At 47.4% G+C, this 21,086-nt stretch overlaps 1 protein-coding gene across 4 annotated transcripts in view; it reads left to right on the top strand.

Annotated features, from left to right (window-relative positions):
* Nucleotides 1-21,086, top strand: part of Vash2 (vasohibin 2) — a 38,271-nt gene that overhangs the window by 8,988 nt on the left and 8,197 nt on the right. The window contains exons 3-9 of one of the 4 annotated variants that reach the window (XR_007834673.1): nucleotides 4,206-4,262; nucleotides 4,951-5,025; nucleotides 9,061-9,442; nucleotides 10,450-10,565; nucleotides 13,593-13,649; nucleotides 18,343-18,561; nucleotides 20,998-21,078. Coding sequence is in view for 2 of the 4 variants with exons in the window: in XM_051186626.1 (XP_051042583.1) it covers nucleotides 4,206-4,262; nucleotides 4,951-5,025; nucleotides 9,061-9,442; nucleotides 10,450-10,565; nucleotides 13,593-13,649; nucleotides 18,343-18,415 (760 nt within the window). In the remaining 2 variants the exon portion in view is untranslated. Of the gene's footprint in view, nucleotides 1-4,205; nucleotides 4,263-4,950; nucleotides 5,026-9,060; nucleotides 9,443-10,449; nucleotides 10,566-13,592; nucleotides 13,650-14,306; nucleotides 14,375-18,342; nucleotides 18,951-20,997; nucleotides 21,079-21,086 lie in introns of those variants that run through there. The other 3 variants (XR_007834674.1, XM_051186626.1, XM_051186627.1) reach the window with 3 other exon arrangements.

The raw sequence follows: 21,086 nt of genomic DNA, 5'->3' as shown, positions 1-21,086 counted from the left end.
AAATGGCCAATATTTAGGCAGGAGAGAATAGGTAGGACTTCCAGGCAGAGAGAGAGAAACTGGGAGAAAGAATCTAGGTGTGTGATTTCACCAGTGACTAAAGAAGTCAAACATACAGTACAGAACAGAGGTACCTGAGCCATATGGCAGAATGTAGTTTAATAAAGATAGGTTAATTTAAGTTATAAGAGTTAGTTGGGGGAAAGCCTAAGCTAAGGCCAAGCTTTCATAATTAATAATAAGGTTCTGGGTCATTATTTGTGAGCTGGTATTCCAATGATAGTCAGACAAGAAAGTTTGCTACACCTCCCAACCTTCCTTTTCTTTCTTTCACTTGTTTTACCTCATCTCTGACCTCTCATGACCGCAAGAGACCCAACTGCGTTTGCCTCAGCAACCCAGGTAGATAGTCCCATTCAGCTGTGTGCATAGGGTGTTTTGACTCTGCTGTGGGGCCCTTGCCTCAGCTTTAACTGAAAGAGCTACCGAGGGTCCTGAGAGTTTGGTCAAAGCATGTTTTTGACCTCTGTGTCCTAGGGTTGTTTATAGGAGTTAGTTCAGTTTTGCAGGGCCTTCAGGAACAGTACTGTCAGGGCACAGGGGCAGAGGTGATGGTCATGGATCACTTCTGGTATTTTATTAGGCACAGGAGTCAGATTGGGGCCGTCTAGAGTGGGCTTTTTCAGGAGGTTGACTGTGCAGAGAGGCCCCTGGCATGTTGGCTTGCTTTCTGCTTGCTTCTCCCCCATCCCCAATCTTGAGGACTTCAGGAAGCAAGGAGCCTTTACTGCAGGCAAGAATGATTACATGTCTCCTGCAGGAATCAGACACCAACACCTTCCAGAACTGCATAGCACCCCTGTTCATTAAGATCAGTTACTTGATTACCTTCCTATATGGCACCTTCTGCATGGAGTCCTGACTCCTCCTTAGGAGACCATGGCTCCCTGCAGAGAGAGGCTAGCAGCCCCAGGCCTTACTAGGTGATTGGGTGTTGCTACTGATCTCCAAACTGAGACACCACATGGATCATCTGTGGTGATTGAGGGGTACAAACACCTTCCTGAACGGACTCAGGCCCCAGGAGCTGACTTTCAACTGTCACTTATCCATCACCAAACACCCCAGGTGACCTGAAGTTAGAGCAGCTCTCACTTCTATCTAGGAAGAGCCTTCCCAAGGAGAATGAGCCTAGCTAAGCTTCATCACAAGGGACTAATTTGCATGTATTTTGCATATAATTTTCCCACACTAATAGAAAAGCTGCCACACATACCTAGCTTAGTCCTCATCATTGCTCTTTAAAGGGTCCTCTTTCTGATTTTTCTTTGCCTTATTAATGATGGCCATTACCCTAGATTACTGATTGCAGAGTAGGTAGTGTAAAGCACAAGGGAAAGTAGGGGGACCAAGTGAGCAGGCCTTTGGAGCCATCATCAAGAGAGGCAGAATAGAAGCCCTTCTTTTTCTGACTTGGTGTCTAGATCCTTGGGTGCCTGACTACTTTGCCTTGACATAGGTGGCAGGATCTGGGGATTGCCTGGAGCCATACCTATAGGTGGATTTTTCTGTCCCACCAACCAGCTCCCAAATAACAACATGATGGGAACTTATTAATTATGAAAGCTGGGCTGATAGCTTAGGCTTGTTTCTAGCTCTTATAACTTAAATGCACCCATTTCTATTAATTTGCTTTCTGCCTCATGGTTTAATTACCCTCACTCTCTACTGCCCATGCTGCTTCCTCTGAGTCCTGGTGTCTCCTTGCAACTCCAGGCTTCTTCCCTTGTTCTCTTTGCCCTGAAAATCCTGCCTAGTGATTGGCTGGTCAGGTTTTTATTAAGCCAATCACAGTGAAGTATCTTAACACAGTGTAAAGGAATATTCCACAATCCATACCTAACTATACACTTGCTCAGATGTCAGTGGTGATTTGATGGGCCCCACCCTGCCTTCTGGCACAGTGTAAGCAGCACTTAACTGGGGTGCTAGTCATTGTGTGTATGTTTGGAAAAAGAGGCCATGGCTTTGCTAGGTGTGGGAAGTCTGCCCAGGAGCTCTATGCTAGAGAGAAACTTCCAGAAGCTCAGCTGCCAACCACAAGGAACTTAGAGAAGATGGCCAGACAACTTTTCATTACTTAATTATAGATTAGTATCACTTTTTAGAAACTGAATTCTACTTTTATAGGCAAAGTCTGATAGAGTAAAGAAGCACCATTTCACAATAAGAGCCCCATGATTTTTTATCTTTTAACCACCTAAGATTTTTTTTTTTAATATTTTAGAAATGCCAGGCAAGCCTGTACTGTTATGAACATGGCCCAGGTCAGCCCCTCCTAAGGTGTGCTGGTTCACATCACCCTTGGCCCTGATCACGTTGTTTCCAATCCAGCAGTCAGAATTGGGGCAGGAAATCATGAGCTATAGCCACAACTGGAATCTGCTCTTGAGCTACAGGCTCTCTTATCTGTGCCCTTCACCTGGAGGGGACCTAGTTCCTTTCAGGGCAGTGTGAGTGTGTGCCCTCCGTCCAAGTTGCTTGCATCACTAGGACACATAGTGATATACTCCGGACTGGATACAGCAGCAGCTCTAGGAAAACAGTCTTCCTCAGCATTCTTCCAGCAAACACTGTTTTACAAACAGGAGTTTGCTTGAAGCAAAAGAATAAAACACAGATCAAGTTTTCTTTAAGCTCAAAACAAAATTCAAAATTATGTCTCAGGAAGCATGACATGAAGGATCTTTGGTGGTATAGGGTTGCTTGCTCTAGAGAACTGCAGTCAATCAGAATCAGGATTAGTGATGTCAAGTGTTGATCCAGGCATGAAATAAGTAACATTTCCTTATTAAGTTATTTGTGCTATTGAAAAGTCTTACTGCCATTCATCTGCTCTTTCATCTTTTCTTCCATACATTGATACATTGGTCAGCCCACACATATATACATCTCTTTGTCCACTTACTCATCCATTCGCATCCATCCATCACCCACCATCCATTCGTCCTTCTAACTCCCATCCATCCACCCTCTCTTCCTTTCTTCCATCCATCCATCCATTGATCCTTTTATCTACCCACCCATCCATCTTTCCATCCACCCACTCATCTCTCCACTCATCCATCCACATCCATCCATCACCCATCATCCATTCATCCTTCTAACTCCCTCCACCCATCCATCTACCCTCCCTTCCTTCCTTCCATCCATCCATCGATCCTTCCTTTCATCTACCCACCCATCCATCCTTCCATCCACCCATTCATCTCTCCACTCATCCATTCATCCATCTTTCCACTCACCCTTCCATCTACCCACCCACCCATCCTTCTTTCCATCCATCTACCCATCCACCCATCCATCCTTATATCTATCCATCCTTATATCTACCCATCATCCACCCACCCACCCACCCATCATCCATCCTTAAATTCACCCATCATCCATCCTTCCATCTACCCATCCATTCTCCCATCCATCCATTCTCTTACCCACCCACCTATTCATCCATTTACCTTTCTTCCATCTATCAGGCTGTCTACCCATTTTCTCTTTCTTCTATCCATTTTTCCATCCATTTGTCCTTTTGTGCATCTACTCTTTCTATCCTTTCACTTGTCCATGCACTGAGCTGCCCTCTCATCTATTCATTTACTTATTCTCATTTGTTTAAAATAACATTTACCCTAACCTCCTTCTAGGCTTTATGGGTGATCCAAAGATGATAAAAGAGTTGCCCCAACTCTCAAGAGCTTCCAGTTTAGTGTGTCACTTAGACATGTGGTCAAGTGACTGGGACATAGGGCAGACTGAAATGAAGTATTTATCAAAAGTGCTTTCAGGCTCAGTTAGAAATTAGATTTCCAGGCTGGAGAGGTGGCTCAGTGGTTAAGAGCACTGGCTGTTCTTCCAGAGGTCCTGAGTTCAATTCCCAGCAACCACATGGTGGCTCACAACCACCTATAGTGGGATCTTATGTCCTCTTCTGGTATAAAGTTGTATATGCAGATAGAACACTCATATACATAAAATAAATATTTAAGAAAAATAGATTTCTGGGGTTGTACAGTGGGGAGTCACTGTGGCCACTGGCCAGAAGAGCAGCTACTTCCTTATTCCACTGAGGAATGGGAATCTGGCATTCTGCTGGATGATCAGGACTTTTGAGCATCTGTCACTTTGCCTTTACATATTTCACACAGATACAATCATACAGGAACCCAGTTCTTTGAAATCAGGAAAATGAGGCCTCTGAGTGGGTAAGTAAGTGCTGCATGATCTATGGCCCAGATAGCTTCTCTCCTACAGGTGAGCCACCAGCACCTCTCCTGACCTCTGTTCCTGTCTCCTGGGGTTCCAGGGTTCTAGCCTGTGGAGGGTGGAGGTGCCCCAGGGCCAGACTGTGGGTGGGGCTGAGGACCAGTTGCTCTTTACAGTTAAATTCCGTGCTCAAGACTGGCTCTTAGGCCAGGTGTGGTGACCCACATCTTTCATCCCAGCCTTTGGGAGGCAAGTGGATCTCTGAGTTTGAGGCTTGCCTGTTCTACATTGCAAGGCTGCTACATAGTGAGACTCTGACTCAGAAAGCAAAACAAACAGACTATTCAGGATGGCAGAGGCCTGCAAACCTGCCCATGAGTCCTGCTTTACTTGTCCCTGTAGTCCCCACCTCTAGCCTGGGAGGATACTGGGAGGTGCTAACACGGCTGTCTCTAAGGTAACTGGGAAGGGGGGATACAGACTTGAGGTTTTAGTTCTGTCAAGTGCATGCGTCAAGTGCTTGGAGTCTTCTCTGGGAATTGAGTTGTTCCCCTTCTCTCTAGATTCCTGAATGGTGTTTAGAGTTGTTGAGACAGGCATACTGACAGACTGAGGAACTGAGGGACAGTCAAACTGACTGCATAATTGCACAAGTCCCGAGATCTTCTATTGTGTTCTATCCCACAGGTTAATGGAAACAGCGAAAGAGATGACCCGAGAATCCTTGCCTATCAAATGCCTTGAGGCAGTCATTCTGGGCATGTATCCTTTAAGCTTTATGTGGTCACTTTGTGACCCTGTTCTGGAGCTAGCATCGTCTTTGGTGTCCTTGGAGAAAAGTGTCAGAGCCCCTTGGTACTTCTCTCAATTTGACCTGGCTGGAGTTGAACAAAATCAGTGCTTGGCTTCTTGGACCGCATTCATCTAACCTGTTACCTGTGGAGCAGTCAGGGCCGGTATCAGGCCAAATTTCTGTAGATTCAGCAGTCACAAGGAGAGCTGGGGTTCAGAAGGACGTCAGAGAGTGCACGTGCGGCACTTTCATGCAGTAGCCTGTCACCGATGTAAGAAATACTTGTTATGAACATGTTTTCCTGCTGGTCTGGTCCCACTGCCGCACCAGCCCCAAATAACACACAGAGACACTGTATTGGATATAAAGCTGTTAGCCTGTTACTAGCATTTCTTATTGGCTATCTCTATCTTAAATATTAACCCATTTCTATTAATCTAAGTATTTCCACATGGTCTCATCTTACTGGAGAGAGGGGCCGGACTTCTGCTCCCCATCCTCCATCTTGAATCTCCTCTCTACTTCTTCCTCTCTCCTTCTAGTCTCCTAGTCCCGCCTATCTTGCTTTCCTATTGGCCAAAAGTGCTTTATTCATTAACTAATACGAGAAACATATTTACAGAGTGACATCTCCCATCAAAGACTTAAATGGAGTTGAGGCAAGGCCAAGAGGGAGAATACCCAAAGCCATCACCATGGGAAACGTGAGAATAGGTTGCAAGCACTGGCACTGTGTCACGATGGAACCAGCTGGACACAGGGTCTGGTCCCTTGTGTTTTATCATCTCCACCACATCCTTGGCTCTTTGCCTTGGGAGGAATTTGGTCCAGAAAAGCAATGATGACAGTGACTGGTGGTGGCTGCAATGGGACACAACCAGCTAGAAGGGCCAGAGAAATGCTGAGGCCTGCGGGGTAGTTGGCTGGGGGGATCCATGGCCACAGGAGTAGAACAAGGTGTCAGGTTAATAGTCGGCCCCAGATGAAAGCTGTTGGCTTCTTGAGTATGATACTAAGTGGCTTTCAAAAAAAAAAATCTGAAGCTGACATGGTCTCATGCCTTGGGTATTTCATTCAGAGTAGCTTTTGGAAAGACAGGACAGCAGAAGCATCTGGGCTGGATCTGCAGAGCTCATTGGGAATGCTTGCAGGAGGAACGGTGATACTTGGACCATGTCCTTGGCAGTGGGACTGGGTTGGGCAAAGTAGTTTCCAGAGCTGCCAGAGATAGAGTGCACAGGACTTGGAAACCAGCCAGACGTAGGAGTTGACGGAAAGTAACTAATGCAGGCTTCCCATTGGGCCATAGACAGGGATGAACTTGAAGAATCAAGAGTGACAGGAGTGTGACATACTGTGGTGCAGACCTGCACTGGGACAGAAGGAGCAGTGAAGATTGAGGGAAGAAGCTGCAGGTGTTGGGGCCACAGCACTGTGGATCCCTCCATTTCTGTCTTGCCCGACGGTTTCATGGCCCGAGGGAAGGACTTAAAGGGAAGGCTCTAACTGAGTTCAGATATGGACTGGCTGGATTTGAAACATGGAATCTGGGCTGTTCAGGATGGGATATTTGGAGGGCTGTGCTTTGGGAGAGTGGGTCAATGTTTGAAATACAAATTGGGTAATGTGAATGTTGGGGAGACAAGTTAGGAGGAGGAAGAAATGATCAAGGTGAAGCTCAAAGTTCTTTTTATCTAGTTGGACACAAGGAGCCAGCGGCAGAGCCTGTCCTTGCTTATGCTCTGTTGCTGTGATTGATGCCACGGCCAAAGCAACTTAGGGGAAGAAGGGTTTATTTCTGTTAATGCTTCCAGATCAGAGTCCATCACTGAAGGAACTAAGGGCAGGAACCATGGAGGAACGCTACTTACTGGCTCTCTTCCTGGTTGATTCCCAGCCTGCTTATACAGTCCAGTCCCACCTGCCTAGGGATGGTACATCCCATTGTGGGCTAGGCCCATCACATCAGTCATCAACCAAAATGAGTCCTCACAGACATGGCCACAGGCCAGTCCAATGGGGCAGCTCTTGAGTTGAGGCTCCCTCATTCCAGGTGTCTCTAAATTGTGTCAGGTGGACAATAAAAACTAAGCAAGACAGAGACTTAAGGAAGCTCAGAATAGAAGGGGTGAGGGGTCAGGGGTTAGAGGAAGGTGTGCTTCAGAATTAGATTAGGACAAGAGGATGGTCTAGTCTGTTTGTTTGCACTCTCCCCAGACAGGGTTTCTCTGTGTAGCCCAGGGTGGCCTCGAGCTCACAGAGATCAACCTGGTTCTGCCTCCCAAGTGCTGGGATTAAAGGCATGCACACAACCCCCCACTCTCAACCCCACCCCACTGCACAGCAAGTACTTTAACAACTGAACCATCTCTTCAGCCTTTCTTATACCTTTTTGTTTTTCTTTGAGGTGCTGGAGACCAAACTCAGAGCCTAGTATGGGCTAGCCCAGCACTTTACCCGAGCTAGACCTCTGGCCCCTGATTTTCATAGGGTCTTACGCTTTGATATGTGTATACATTGTGTGTGTATATTGCTGGGCATTAAAGCCCAGGCTCCACACCTGCTACTGCATGTTTCCACAGGACAGGGAGCTTCTGAGCCTCTCCACTACTTGCAGCAGAGCACACAAGGGTCTGACTTGAAGTATGTCTGTCCATTTGGGAAGTGAGAGCCTGAGTCTTTCTGATGTCTCTCCCAGATCTTCTCCCTGTTCTCCATATAAAGGGGAAAGGCATGTTAGAGAGTCCAGCAGGAGGGCAGGCTGGGGACAACAGGTATCTCAGGGGCCCGCTCTTGGCTAGCAAGACTTAGCCACAGTTGTAAGCAGAGCCTTTTTCTGGGAACTATCAGCTGGGAGCTGCTGGTAGAGGCCAGCACAGGACAGTGGCCAAACCCTGTCAAGCTGCTCAGCTGCTTTGCCACCTGCTGAGTGTTCTGGGGTATATAGGCCACCTTGTCCTCTGCACATTGTCATGTATCTGAGCATCACTGTCCCCGTGGTTACCCAGAAGTTCTGGGGACCATAGAGATCTAGGACCCCGCTGAGTCACTACTCTTGATTTTACTTTGTTCTTACCTTTGTGACATTGCAGAGGAGAGCAAAGCAGGTGGCTGGCGAGCGTGGGAGACTGCCTGTCAAGCTGTACACGGGGAAACCAGACTGCTGGCACAGACCTCCGTCCAGAGTTACAATCACAGGGGCCCTCAGAGCCTGCCTGCTCCACACAGAGCAGTCAGAACACATTCTGATTGTGTTTAGTTGGTTGGTTGTTTTTTGAGACAGGGTTTCTCTTTGTAGCCCTGGCTGTCCTGCAATTCAGAGATCCACCTGCGTCTGCCTCCCAGGTACTTGGATTAAAGGAGTGTGCCACTACTGCTGGGTCTGATTGTGTTTAAAAATACACTTGGCTGGGGAGACTGCTTGGGAAATTGCTGAATTAAGTGCAGAGACCTGAGTTCAGATCCCTCAAATCTTGGGATTTGCTGGCCAGCCAGTCTATTGAAATGGTGAGCTTTAGGTTTAATGCGAAGTCCTATTTCCAAAACTGAGGGAAGATATCCCAGTGTGGAGCTCTGGCCTTAACTGGTGCCCTCGTGGTTAGATACATGTATTCACATGTGTGTGCACACACGCGCACGCGTACACACACACACACACACACACCTATGAATAAATAGATAAAAACACCTACAAATAAGTAAACAAAAACATCTTAAATAGCTCCAACTGCCTATAGCAAGCCAGGCAAGAAAAGGAGGCCTGGTTAGTTTGTTTTGCATCTAACTACTGAAGAGAGCAGTTTTTCCTTTCTATTCCATATTCCTTTGGTTTTGGATACTCAAAGATGCCCAGATAATCTCTTGCAGAGAATTCTGCTGGAAAGGTTACTACTGATCTCCTGGAGACGGGGATGGACCCACTGGCCCCAGGAGTAGTATCATACTCTGGGAAGCCATGTTCTCTGACTCGTCTCTGTCTCTTCCTTGACTTCACTCATCTTAAGATATTTAACCAATGGGCAGCCTTCCATCGAGCGGTTCCCCATCAGCTTTAAAACCTATTTCTCAGGAAACTACTTTCACCATGTCGTGCTGGGGATCTATTGCAACGGTTACTATGGCTCCCTGGGCATGAGCCGAAGGGCAGAGCTGATGGACAAGCCACTGACTTTTCGAACTCTCAGTGACCTTGTCTTCGACTTTGAAGACTCCTACAAGAAATACCTGCACACGGTCAAGAAGGTCAAGATTGGGCTGTACGTTCCCCACGAGCCTCACAGCTTCCAACCCATTGAGTGGAAGCAGCTGGTCCTCAATGTCTCAAAGATGCTGAGGGCTGACATAAGGAAGGAGCTGGAGAAGTATGCCAGGGACATGCGGATGAAGGTGAGCATCTGGACAAGCATGGGTGTGTTGGAGCTTCCTTCTCACCTGCATCCGTTATTTTACACATAAGACAAAAATATGACCTGGAAATATATGGAAAGGGAAGGAGAATTGATTTTATTTCATAGTTCAGGGATGCTCTCCATGACAGGAAACAACAGAAGCCACTGTGTGCACAGTTGGGGCTCATCCTGCTTTCTCCTTTTTCTTCAGTTTGGCTTCAGCCCATGGAATGGTGCCGTCCACATTAGTGTGTGGTTCCCACCTCTATTCATGCAACCTAGAAACTTCCTCACAGACACAATCAAAGAGCCACTTCCCCTGTGAGATTCTTAAATCCCATCAAATTGAGAATCAGGCTCTAACAATCACATTCTCTCTTGCGTTTTTTAAATGACAGGAAGTTTTCCTTGCTTAGTGGCCACCCTGTCTAAACAAACCTGCCTCATCCTCATTTGATTGGACAGTTAGTCTTTTTTGCATGTGACATGGCCTGCCCTTGGTGCCTGTGCTGAGCATGGTACCCAGTATCCATTCTTCACTCTGTCAGCTCACTCCATAGTGACAGCATGCCCACTTGTCCCTGTCCCCCCAGGGCCTGTGGAGTCACTAAGAGAAAGTCAGGCTTGCTTATCTTCAGTCTTCAGGACTGGAATGGTGATATTAGTAAACTGAAGCCTGTTCTGTGCCTCAACGTGGGAAGGGGAAGTCAGTGGAAGCTGGTTTCTGGGGTGCTTGCTGTAGGGGAGATGTTGCCTTCCAGGCTGAGAAACTTCTAAGCAAACAGATCCAGGAGGCTGAGGGGATGGGTTTGGTTCCCTCCCTCCACAGAGAAGGGAGTGATGATCCATCTCACTCACCAGGAAGTGGTACCCTTCTCTTTTCCCAGTGTGGAATGTGAGGATCCTGTATCCTGGATAAGCCAGGGTTGGGGTGTTGTCCTGTGAGAAGGTGAGAGATGGGGGCCCTTAGGATCCAGTGTGGCTAACTCCTTCTATTTCTCTCAGATCTTGAAGCCTGCAAGTGCCCACTCTCCAACCCAAGTGAGAAGCCGGGGAAAATCCCTGTCTCCCCGAAGGAGGCAAGCAAGTCCCCCAAGGAGGCTTGGCAGGCGAGACAAATCGTGAGTGCCATTTTCTCTTCCCTGACACACATTTGCAGGGGTGTCCTGACCTGTGTGGATAAGCTGAATCCCCTCTGAGAGGACTGCCCCTATTCAGAAGACATGTACAGGAAAGGTGTTATGGTACACACACCCCCAGGTGGGCAGTCAGCTGAGGATGAGTTGAACATACAGATGGATGGAGGAGTCAGGAGGCCTGAGGAGAGCAACACTGGAAACAGAACCAGGGAGCTTGGGTCTGACATGAGTTTAGCTACTTAGGAGCTTTGTCACCAGGGCTTTTCTTGTGACACTCCTGAGTGTTGAGTTTGAGTCTGTCAGTTTCATAGACCTGCATTCCTCTGTGCCCAGCAGGGTGTGGTTGCAGTGAGCCTTGTGGCATAGGGGTGCTCCCACTCTTTTCCTCCTCCTCGGCTTACTACCCTAGGCTGATGATGCTGCAGCTTTTCCTTAGGTCAAAATGACTCACCTAAGACATGCCAGTTGAGTGCTGAGAGTCCCCAGAGTAACCAGTGACGACCTGCTTGCTAGCAAGTCCTCAGGCCATATCACACTGAAACTTGCTGTTTGCTAAAATAACTGCAGTGGGTTGTCACCTCGGCCTCTTGCAAACTGGGGTCTGGGGTTAGGAGTCTTAGTTGAGTGTCTGCTCAGCCTCATGGTAGCCATGAAGCCAAGCAGACCCTGGTCCTGAGGGGAGCCATGGTTTGCATTTGTAAGAGGTTAAGAAGGTTTCTAAGTAGATCACATCATGGGTGTGGATTGTTACTGGTAAACTGCTTTCACAAAGGCATGTTTTGATTGGCTTGTTATCCCAAAGGCTGTGCAGGGGATGTTCTGCACAGTTCACTTTTGGGTGAAGAAAGCAGAACATGAAAAGAGCTTGTTATCGTGACCTAAGTCTTGTAGCTGGTCGGTAAGGGAGCCAACACAACTCCCTGGGCTCCAGGGAAGTGGCAGGGGAGAAGGGGTGGGTCTGTTTGAGAATGACAGGACAGGGCAAAGTGTCTTCAGTTTCAAAGAGGGTTCTTGTTCTCCACTGCACGTGCTACTGTCAGCCCCAGGACAGCTAGCAGAGGCTTGCTGAAGTGACAGGTGTCCAGGACTGGGATGAGAGAGTCAGTGCTTCCACAGCAAGAGAGGCTGACGTCAGGTGCTCCAGCGTAGGTCTATTCTTCCAGAGAGCCAAATGTCTCCTGACCTGTGGCTTCCTGATGATCCTCGTCTTACCCTCAATGCTACCCTCTGACCTTGACACCACCCTCACATGCCATCCTGAGACCTTGACACCCACCCTCACATGCCATCCTGTGACCTTGAAACCACTCTCACATGCCATCCTGTGACCTTGACACCCACCCTCACATGCCATCCTGTGACCTTGACACCCACCCTCACATGCCATCCTGTGACCTTGATACCCACCCTCACATGCCATCCTGTGACCTTTATACCACCCTCACATGCCATCCTGTGACCTTGACACCCACCCTCACATGCCATCCTGTGACCTTGACACCCACCCTCACTGAGCCATCCTGTGACCTTGATACCACCCTCACTGAGCCCAATGTTTTTCTCTCTGACTCAATTATCCATTCCTGCTGCACTGCATTCTCAGAACTGTGAAAACTCAGAGAAACCCTTTCTGAGTGGCTTGGGCCTGGCGGCAGGAGGGAAAAGCCCTGTCATCTGGTCTATTGTCCTTCCTGTCCATGAAGGAAGCAGTCATTGATTCCTTCGAAGCTCCCATGAGCAGCTGGGGTTGAGCTGCCCACAGTGGGTGCTCGTCCTTCTGGAACCTGGACCAGCACACAGGAAAAGTGTCTCCAGTTGGGGCAGTGGGTCTCTACACAGAAGAGCCGTCATTGCGGGTCAGCATTTCTGGGTCAACGTTTCTGGTTGGATTGTTGCACCTGAACCCACAGGAACTCAGTGCGGACAGTGGTGTGGGGCGTTCTGACTGGTAAAATTGAAAATAGAGTAACTGCCAGGGGACTGGGCAGAGTGGCAATCAAGATGAGGTCAAAGATCTGATGGTGACCATTTGATGTAGAGGACACAGGCAAGGGATAATGGAGTCTGTGGGCTTGGAAGTGTTTCTCAGGCTTCTAGAGTGAATGTTCTAGAAAATACTATTAATAATAGCATTTGAGAACAGATTTAAAATTGGAGGCATCTAGCCAGGCGGCGGTGACACACACAGGCCTTTAATACCAGCACTTAGGAGTCAGAGGCAGAGGCAGGAGTTTGAGACCAGCCTGGTCTACAGAGCGAGAGTTCCTGGATAGCTATGTGTCCTCACCCCCGACACACACACAGTCTCGAAAAACAAGATTTGAGGCATCAACGCATATGTGATATTTCAAACAGTGGTTCATGAGTAAGGAGGGAAAGGGAGAGAGAATGGGATTGGTGCTTCTGGGAGGCCAGAGGAAGAAGAGCTGAACAGGCGATGAGGCAGGGATGGCTGCGGGGGACAGCCTGGATCTGGAGCGTGTACATGCTGCTGCCCTTGTCACCCCTCCCCAGCCTACTCTAGGGAACCCAGACTCTTCTCCTCCTGTCCACCTGGCGCATGCATCACAATGGGCCTGGGAGTGAGGATGAAGAGAAGGAGCAACAGTAGTGGTCCCCCAAGTCAGGAAGGGTGGTCTCCAGGAAGGGGGGTTCTCTTTTGTTCATACCCCGATGGCTCAGTTCAGTCCCAGTGTTGGGAGCTCCAGGGACTGACTCATGGCCCAGTGGCAAAAGTGTAAACAGAAACAGCCTGGATAGTGACGTTTGGGGGAGGAGCAGACCCTGAGGAAGTTATGGAGTGCAGTGTGAAGGGGCTGAGCCTGTGAAGGGGAGGAGAGCACACAGAATGAGCCCTGAGCTGAGATCCAGCACCAGATTTAGCACAGTCAGCCAACATGTGGTTTGGACCCTTTCTTAACTAACCTGTGATGAAGAGAGGGGAGTTAGTGTGGATTCTTTGAAGTCGTTTGTAGAATATAGCATTTCCTCTGGGTTTTTTCCTTGCAGAATTGAAGAAAACTACACTGTCTTTGGAGACAAGGTGGAAATAACCAGGAGGAAGAGGTGAAGGTTCAAAAATAAAGCGATGAATTCAGGAAGCAGGGTTTTGGGGGAGCCAGGGTCAGAGCAATGGGATGTGACAGTGAGGGCTTAGGGGTAGGGAGGGACTGGAAGAACAAGCAGAGACTGATGGCTTGTACCTCAGGTGGCCTTGTGCTGTCTGTTGAGGGGGAAAGCCTTAGATTGGGCAGGGCCCAGGCTAAGGACCTTCCACGCAGGCGGGTCCTGGTTCTCAGAGGCACCTTGTTCCAAACCAGAATGGGGGCCACTCTCCCCTGGAGCTTCTGAACCAGCAGCTTTGGGACAGACATCTGAGTTTTTATTTCTGACGAGTACTTGGTTCTGTTGCTCGGGGTGGGGATGAAGGGAACGTCCCAGAGCCATTCAGCAGCATCTCCACCTCTGTCTGCTTAATGGACCAAGGCAAAGGGTTTACATCAACAGCTAAGCACCAAAACAAAAGTGTTGAAGTCCAGTCACTGTCATACACCTCAGGCTTGTCCAGTCCTGGTGGGTCACCAGAGTACACCCTGCAATTATGGTGTACCAAACTTAGCTGTCCTCACACTCAGGCCTCACTTAATTCAGTATGTGGGTGCCCACTGATTTGCCCTGACTTTCCTTGCTCCAGGGCCTAATCTCTACTAATTTGTCATGCAGCCAAGGCAAGTGACCACTCTGGGGCCTTCACCTGCACCCGAGGAAGACAGCTGTTAGACAGCTACGGCTGTGAGTGTGAAGCTACTGGGTGCCAGGGCCCCACTTGTCCCTACCCCTCCTGATACACTAGAGTGGCCCAAGAATAGAAAGACCAGGAGGGAATGAGTCCCCACGTGTTTTCTGTCATCATCCTAACACTGCCCCCCAAGGTCTGTCTGAGTCCCCGGGAGGCAGTTACAGGCCAGTATATTATAAACTTCACAAGAAAAGGTGGGGTGGCTGTACCCAGCTCCAAGGCCCCCAGATTCATGCCCATACCCATGTCCTAGGCTGAGTAGGTTTCTAGGATCCCTCCATGAACTCTTTCCAGTGGGATAGGGTTGGGAGGGATCTACAAGTAGGCCAGGTAGCCTTGGAATAGCATGGTCATCAAGGGCCTCGCAGCCTGCATGCCCAAGGACAGTTTCACAGGCATGGGTCTCATAAGGACATAGCTCCTCTCAGCATGAGAGACCCTGGCTGCTTTGCTCTCTGTCTGCACTTGGAGGTGGGGAAGAGCCTCGAAAGGGCAGCCATGGAGGCTTCCGTTTAAAGTGGACTGAGGTGAGTGAGGAGGGAAAGCCTTTCCCCAGCTCCTTTGAAGCCTTGACTGCCCAGGTGCAGGAATGGCAAAGGGCTGGTGTCACCATGCCAGAAGCAAAAGAAAGACTGGAGAGGAGGGGATCATAGGACATGGAACTCCCTTTGCTGACTTGTTCATCTGCCATAGCCATAGGCTAGACCAGCACCCTTGACTTTCAGAATGTGTCCACAAGGGGACCTTCTCTCCTGCCCATAGCTTTCTCCAAGCAGGCTGGTCCAGCTAGCTATTCTTGCTATTTATTTATTTATTTATTTATTTATTTATTTATTTATTTTGGTTTTTAGAGACAAAGTTTCTCTGTATTGCTTTGGAGCCTGTCCTGGAACTCACTCTGTAGACCAGGCTGGCCTTGAACTTGCAGAGATCTGCTTGTCTCTGCCTCCCAAGTACTGAGATTAAAGGAAGGTGTGCGCCACCACTGCCTGGCTATTCTTGACTACGCCCTAGTGACTTCACAGACTCCAGCCGGGCTCTCACTGAGGTGGTCAGCATCAGGAAGGGCTCTTGGGTACCTCTGCCATGCTATTATTTTAGTTTTACCAAAGGCCAGTGGTCATCTCTAAATACACCGAGTACTCCAAGTGGAAAATAACCACAGTGGGTGTGAGGCCCATCAGCTAGGGCCCCATGGATAGTTTTGGTGATTTGTTTCACCTTTGCTCACAGCTAGAGCCACTCCCAGCTCTACATTCCTCTTTGTCTTTGCACTTGCCGAAATAATCCCTGTCTGTGTCACTGGGTTGACACAAGAGTCCTCTGAGTGGGAGTGCAAGAGGGACTTCACCAGCCTCAATTAAGACCAAGTTTCTAAAGGGAGACAGACTCCCCTCTGCAGTGGGTTCCCCTACTCCTTTGAGTGTTTTGGTCTTCTCATTACATTACTTATTTGCATACATTTGAAGGGCAGAGGATGGCTTCTGGGTTCTTACCTTCCACCATGTGGGTCCTGTGGATAAAATTCAGGTCATCAGGCCTGGTGACAAGTGCCTTTACCTACTGAGCCGTCTTGCTGGTAGCCTTCCCCTCAATGCTGCAAGCACCTTCTACATGAAACAATCAAGTTTCTTCCCTTCTAAACTCCACCCCCAGGGGTTCTTAAAGAGAACTGGGGGCAAAAATTGGGGTCTATGTTTCAAAGTTCCTGTCAACTTAAACCAACCCCTTCCCCCTCAGCCCCCTCAAGCTCTTTTCTGAGGAATGCCTACAGTGAATTGTGGTTTGGGGCAACTAAAAAAAAAAAAAAAAAGAGCAGGTTAGAGAATTCAGGAGAACCTTAGGTGGTGATGCATCAGTGGTTCAGGTACTTGAAAAGTGGGAGCCCAGATCACCTGTATTCTCAAGTTCAAGACCAGCCTACACTATATTGAGACAATCACTAGAAAAGAAAGAGGACTAGAGATATGGTTCAGTTGAGTGTTTGTTGTACAAGATTGAGGTCCTGAGTTCAGATCCTTAATACCTAAGTAAAAATAAAAACAGATTAGGTGGAGAAGCAATTGAGGAATACACTAGGTCAGCGGCTGGACTCCACACACAATGCACACACTTGGACACATACCTCTGCACACATAAATACCCAAGGTGGGGGGAGAAAAAAAGGAAAGATCACTTCTTCACTCAAGTCTGCTTCCCCAAGGACAGAGCAAACCCGTTTCTCTCCCCTTGTGACTCCTTACCTGGCCTTCCTCCTTGTTCTTTTTTTTTTTTTTTTTCCTTCGATGTTTCTTTTCTTCCCTTTCTCTTTCTTCAGCAACATTGTTCCTTTTAGCTATGAACCCATGAAGGGTCCTAAGGTGGGTTCTGGAAGCCACTCTTGGAGGATTGTAGACACTGGTTCTGTTTAAAGCAGTTGATGTCTAGGGCGTTGGACCAAAAGAAGCCATCACCCTGAAGGCCTTGAGCTTATGGGCCAGCTGAGAGAGGTTTGCACACATGCATTTCCATCTCTACCGTGTTTACAATTGTGAGTGTCCTGGGAACCATGTGGTGTGGACCCTTGCGAGGCAGATGACTAGGATACAAGGTCATTAGTCGGGTCAAGAAGTAAGTTGGGAGATTTCTTGACCGCTGTGTAGTTGTTTCAGAGAGACGGATCACAGGTCAAGAATCTCTTAGTGGCTACTTGAGAGGCTGAGGCAGGAAGATTCCAATTTCAAGGGCTGTCTGCTAACTCACAGAAACTTCATCTCAAGTATGAAGTGTGATGGAGTTGGGGTGTGTTGAGTGGCAGACTGCCTGAGAGGAGAGTGGTGTAGGATGGTCAAGGCCTTCTCAGAGACAAAGGCTGCTAACCCGATGGAGCCTGATGCTCACTGAGTGAGCGAGCTCTACCACTTACTTCCCTATCAAGGGGAAACAATTTGCTATAAGGAAATCTTTCAAAGGTTTAAGGACTTATACTTGAATTTTGATTTTTTAGCACATAAGGTCAAGGTTTGACTGTCATCTTTGCCCCCCTTTGATGCTCTTAAGAAAACAGGAAAACTCTGAAGCAGAACTCACCAGCATCCTAAACCCCACTCACAGTCTTGGTCACATCAACCCAAGGTGACAAGGGGCTCATCAGAAAATGGACGCTGTCAGAATGCTCACAGTGTCATCCTGGAAAGCCGCCAGTGCCCTAATGATTTCTCTTACACTCAGTGCTAGTGTTCAGAGTTTTAGTGCCAAGTGCACAGGTGCTTTGCCACTGAGTGATTTTCTGCCATGGCATGTGGTTTCAGAATTCCAAGAGATATACCTTGTAACTCTGTGTCCTGGAACTTACTCTGTAGACTAGGCTGGCCTCAAACTCAGAGATCCATCTGCCTCTGTCTCCCAAATGCTGGGATTAAAAGAGTTTGCCAACACACCTTAATTTTACACATTCAAGCCTAGAATATGAAGCATCTTTCAAGGGTAATTGAGAATGTTCACCAGACCCTAAGTCCCCTTGTGGTCCCTGGGCTTACTGTTGCCAAAAGATTTTGGCTTAGTCCTGTAGTGTGTGTGACTTTGTTAGGAACTGAGGTATGGAGCTTCAAAATTTGTAGCTCTGAGCATGGAAAATTCAAGGCTACCCTGGGAAACATGGTGAAAACCTGTCTCAAAAAAGTAGAGCCTGGTTAATTTTGCCATGTTTATTTGCAAGATTTTTTAAAAGTAAGTTTAAATTTTAAAAAGTTAATGTGATTAAATTCAAGCTTAAAAGGCTCATTTGATGGCAGAATCAGAAATCTTTAAAGATTTCTCCACTGGAAGCCTTTAGAACACCTTAAAAGTTCTCAAAGTAGATCAAAAGTCAAAGCCAAGGCTGTCGGAGTGGGTGTGAGGAGCAGGTGAGCATCAGGCCCTTGGAAAGCTTCATTCCTGTATGTCGGTCTCTCTCCACTGTCCTTCTGCCTTTACCCTTAGGCCTGCTTTACCTGACAAGAAGGTGGCTGACCTCAGCACTCTGAACGAAGTGGGCTATCAGATCCGGATCTAGCCATGCCAGGCTGGCGAGACTTCTATGGTGCTCTTTTCTGCACTTTACCCAGCAGCTTCAGGAGGACCTGCAGCTATTCATGAAGAATTTGTGGAGTTTTGATTTTGAAGGACTTACGTGGAACAGAATCTGAGTGGGTGGAAATGGTGAGCTTTGAAACACTCACTGGGCAGCAGGCATGACTGGGCTTAAGTGATGGACAGGCCCCTGGGTTGACTGTCTCCCTCACTCAGGATCTCAAGGACAATATTGTAGTTTTCTATTTTTTCATTTGCTGACTGTTGCGCTTGCTTTGGACGTTATGCCTCAGCTGTAGTGAACTCCTAGAGTTCTCTCCAACTCTTTGTAACTAAAAGTCAGTGTTCCAGCCCTCTCAGCAATAACAAGCAAAGGTGGTGGTTTTTTAAGCAGTTGATATTACCTCAACATTTTGGCATCAGATATGCAATCTTAATGAGTTTTTTTTATATTCTATTTGTATTGTTTTCCTAGTGTTTCTTATAGGGATCTTGATGGTTTGTTTGTTTGTTTGTTTTTATTCTGGTGCACACATGAGATTTAAGGTGCCATACGCAAATGTTTTAGCAAAAGGCTCTGCAATTCTGGCAATAAGGGGCAGCAACACTTTAGGATCTTGACCTTTCTTAAAGCATCTGCTGACAGCAGGTTTTCTTTCAAAACAAGCATGCTAAGCACTCTAGACCACGTTATGCTGCTAACATTTAAGGTTTTCCAAGTCCAGCAAAAAGCACAAGAGGCCATGCACTCATGAAAATCCAGCAGTGCCGAAATGGCTTCCAGCAGAACGGAGCTCAAAGGCAGACACTGGGAGTCAGCCTCGGTTCTGAGGAGCTCACAGTTGTTATGTGTTCTGCTGTCTTACATTAAGGCAAATGTGATGATGGACTATTTCCCAGTAGCTTGTTTTAGGCACTACTTCATGGCATTAGGAAGTGCTGGGGATAACCATGAACTGAAGAAGCAGGCCTGTCTGAAAAAGAAAGGTCCAGCCGAGTGCTGGCCTCAGGCCCTGGAGCAGAACGAGCCTGCCTGTGGCCAGTGCACAGCAACTTCTGCTTGCAGACCGCCAAGCTGGATCTGAAGGCATGCAAGAGTGCTACAAACCTGGAGTACACTCTAAGTCATTTACCCTAGTGCAGCCACCATGCCTGAGGGCCAGCTCCTCCGCAGGGTTTTTAGCATGTGCCCCCTCTGGCTGTGACTGACCCGGTTAACTGACACTGAGTTTTCACAAGGAAGACCTAGGGCCACAAGGGAGGCAAAAGCTGTGGGCACAAAGACTTGCTCCACCCTAAAGCCAGCATTTCTAATGAAAAGTATTGTTTTCTTGGAAAAGTTTAGTGTCCTTTAGAGAACAGGACCAGGAAACTAAAACACAATTAAAGTTTTGAATTCTTAACTTATGGCTTTCTTCAACAATCCTGTTATCAAGAGTTCAAGATGAGTTCCTAGGCCTGGACGAGTGCTGGGAGGATCTGCTGAGAAGACATAAAAGAAGCACCTTTCCTCCACGCGCCCTAACACTGTCCATTCGCAGCCCAAGGCCATGTGTCCCAAAGAGCTGGAGAGTTTTCACACTTGCTCAGCTATTTATCCCCTGAAACATCTCCATCTGGTATGTGGACTGATAAGAAATGGACCACCAGGCCAAGCGCCTGCAGCTGCCTTGTTTAAGGACAGCTTACATGAAAAGAACATAAACCAGCAGGGTAACCTTGATCCATGGCAAGGGGAAGAACAGCACCCAGGTGTCCCTGAATGTGACACTCTGTCATCTAACCTTTTCCACAACCACTTCTGATTTTTAGATTCATTTTTCAAAGCGAGGTTAATCACAGAAATATTTAAAATGCTGTCTGTCATTCAATTTACTGCCTGTAGTTAACTAACTTCTAAAAATAGAAGTCACAAAACATCTAAATTCTAATGCAAATTTAATTAAATAGTATAGCCAAAATGAACCCAGCGTGTATCACCTCTCCAGCCTGTCTATGATTTAAGATAGAGAAAAGTATGAGGTGACCGGAGCAGAGTTATTCTATGCACAGTGCAGAGAGAATGACAGTCTCAAGCTGACTCGCTGCTGATTTTGAGAGGTGATCCCAAGGGTTTTCTTTATGATGGAATGAGTATATACACCTTTTCTCGAGTCAGTGGTTTTATAGGGTGTCCTCAGCAGACATGGGTAAAGGCCTGTGGAACCCTTCCGTTTACTCTACAAGATTTTCATATGCTAGACTTTTATGTGCAACCGTGTACAGTTTTTTGACATACAGTTTGGATTCTTTTTTATTCTCTTAGACTTTGTTCTGACCAATACATTTTTAAAGATATTTCAGAAGAACTGTGATTGTTTTAGTGAGTATTTTTCTAAGTACACGAAGACTTGATAGTACTCTGAGGGACGCTGGGAGTGCATGTTTCAGGCTTGCGTTTCTCTCGTCATGTGGTGTACACAGCATGGAAGTGTAATAAAAACCATTCTGGAAACTGAAGGACTTTGAGAAGTTTTGTTCCTGTTTGTCCTATTAATTCACCAGTTTCTCCCTTTCCTCTTTCAGGCATTGTTGAACATTACTCTGTTTGGGTGTATTTCAGTCACTTGTCTCTGACCTTCATCCTTACTGACAGAGGCTGCGAAGGTAATGGG

This window comes from Phodopus roborovskii, unplaced genomic scaffold (assembly GCF_943737965.1).
Source record: "Phodopus roborovskii unplaced genomic scaffold, PHOROB, whole genome shotgun sequence".
Classification (NCBI taxonomy): Eukaryota; Metazoa; Chordata; class Mammalia; order Rodentia; family Cricetidae; genus Phodopus; species Phodopus roborovskii.
Note: the sequence above shows the minus strand (reverse complement) of the source record. Positions and strands in the feature narration are given on the sequence as shown.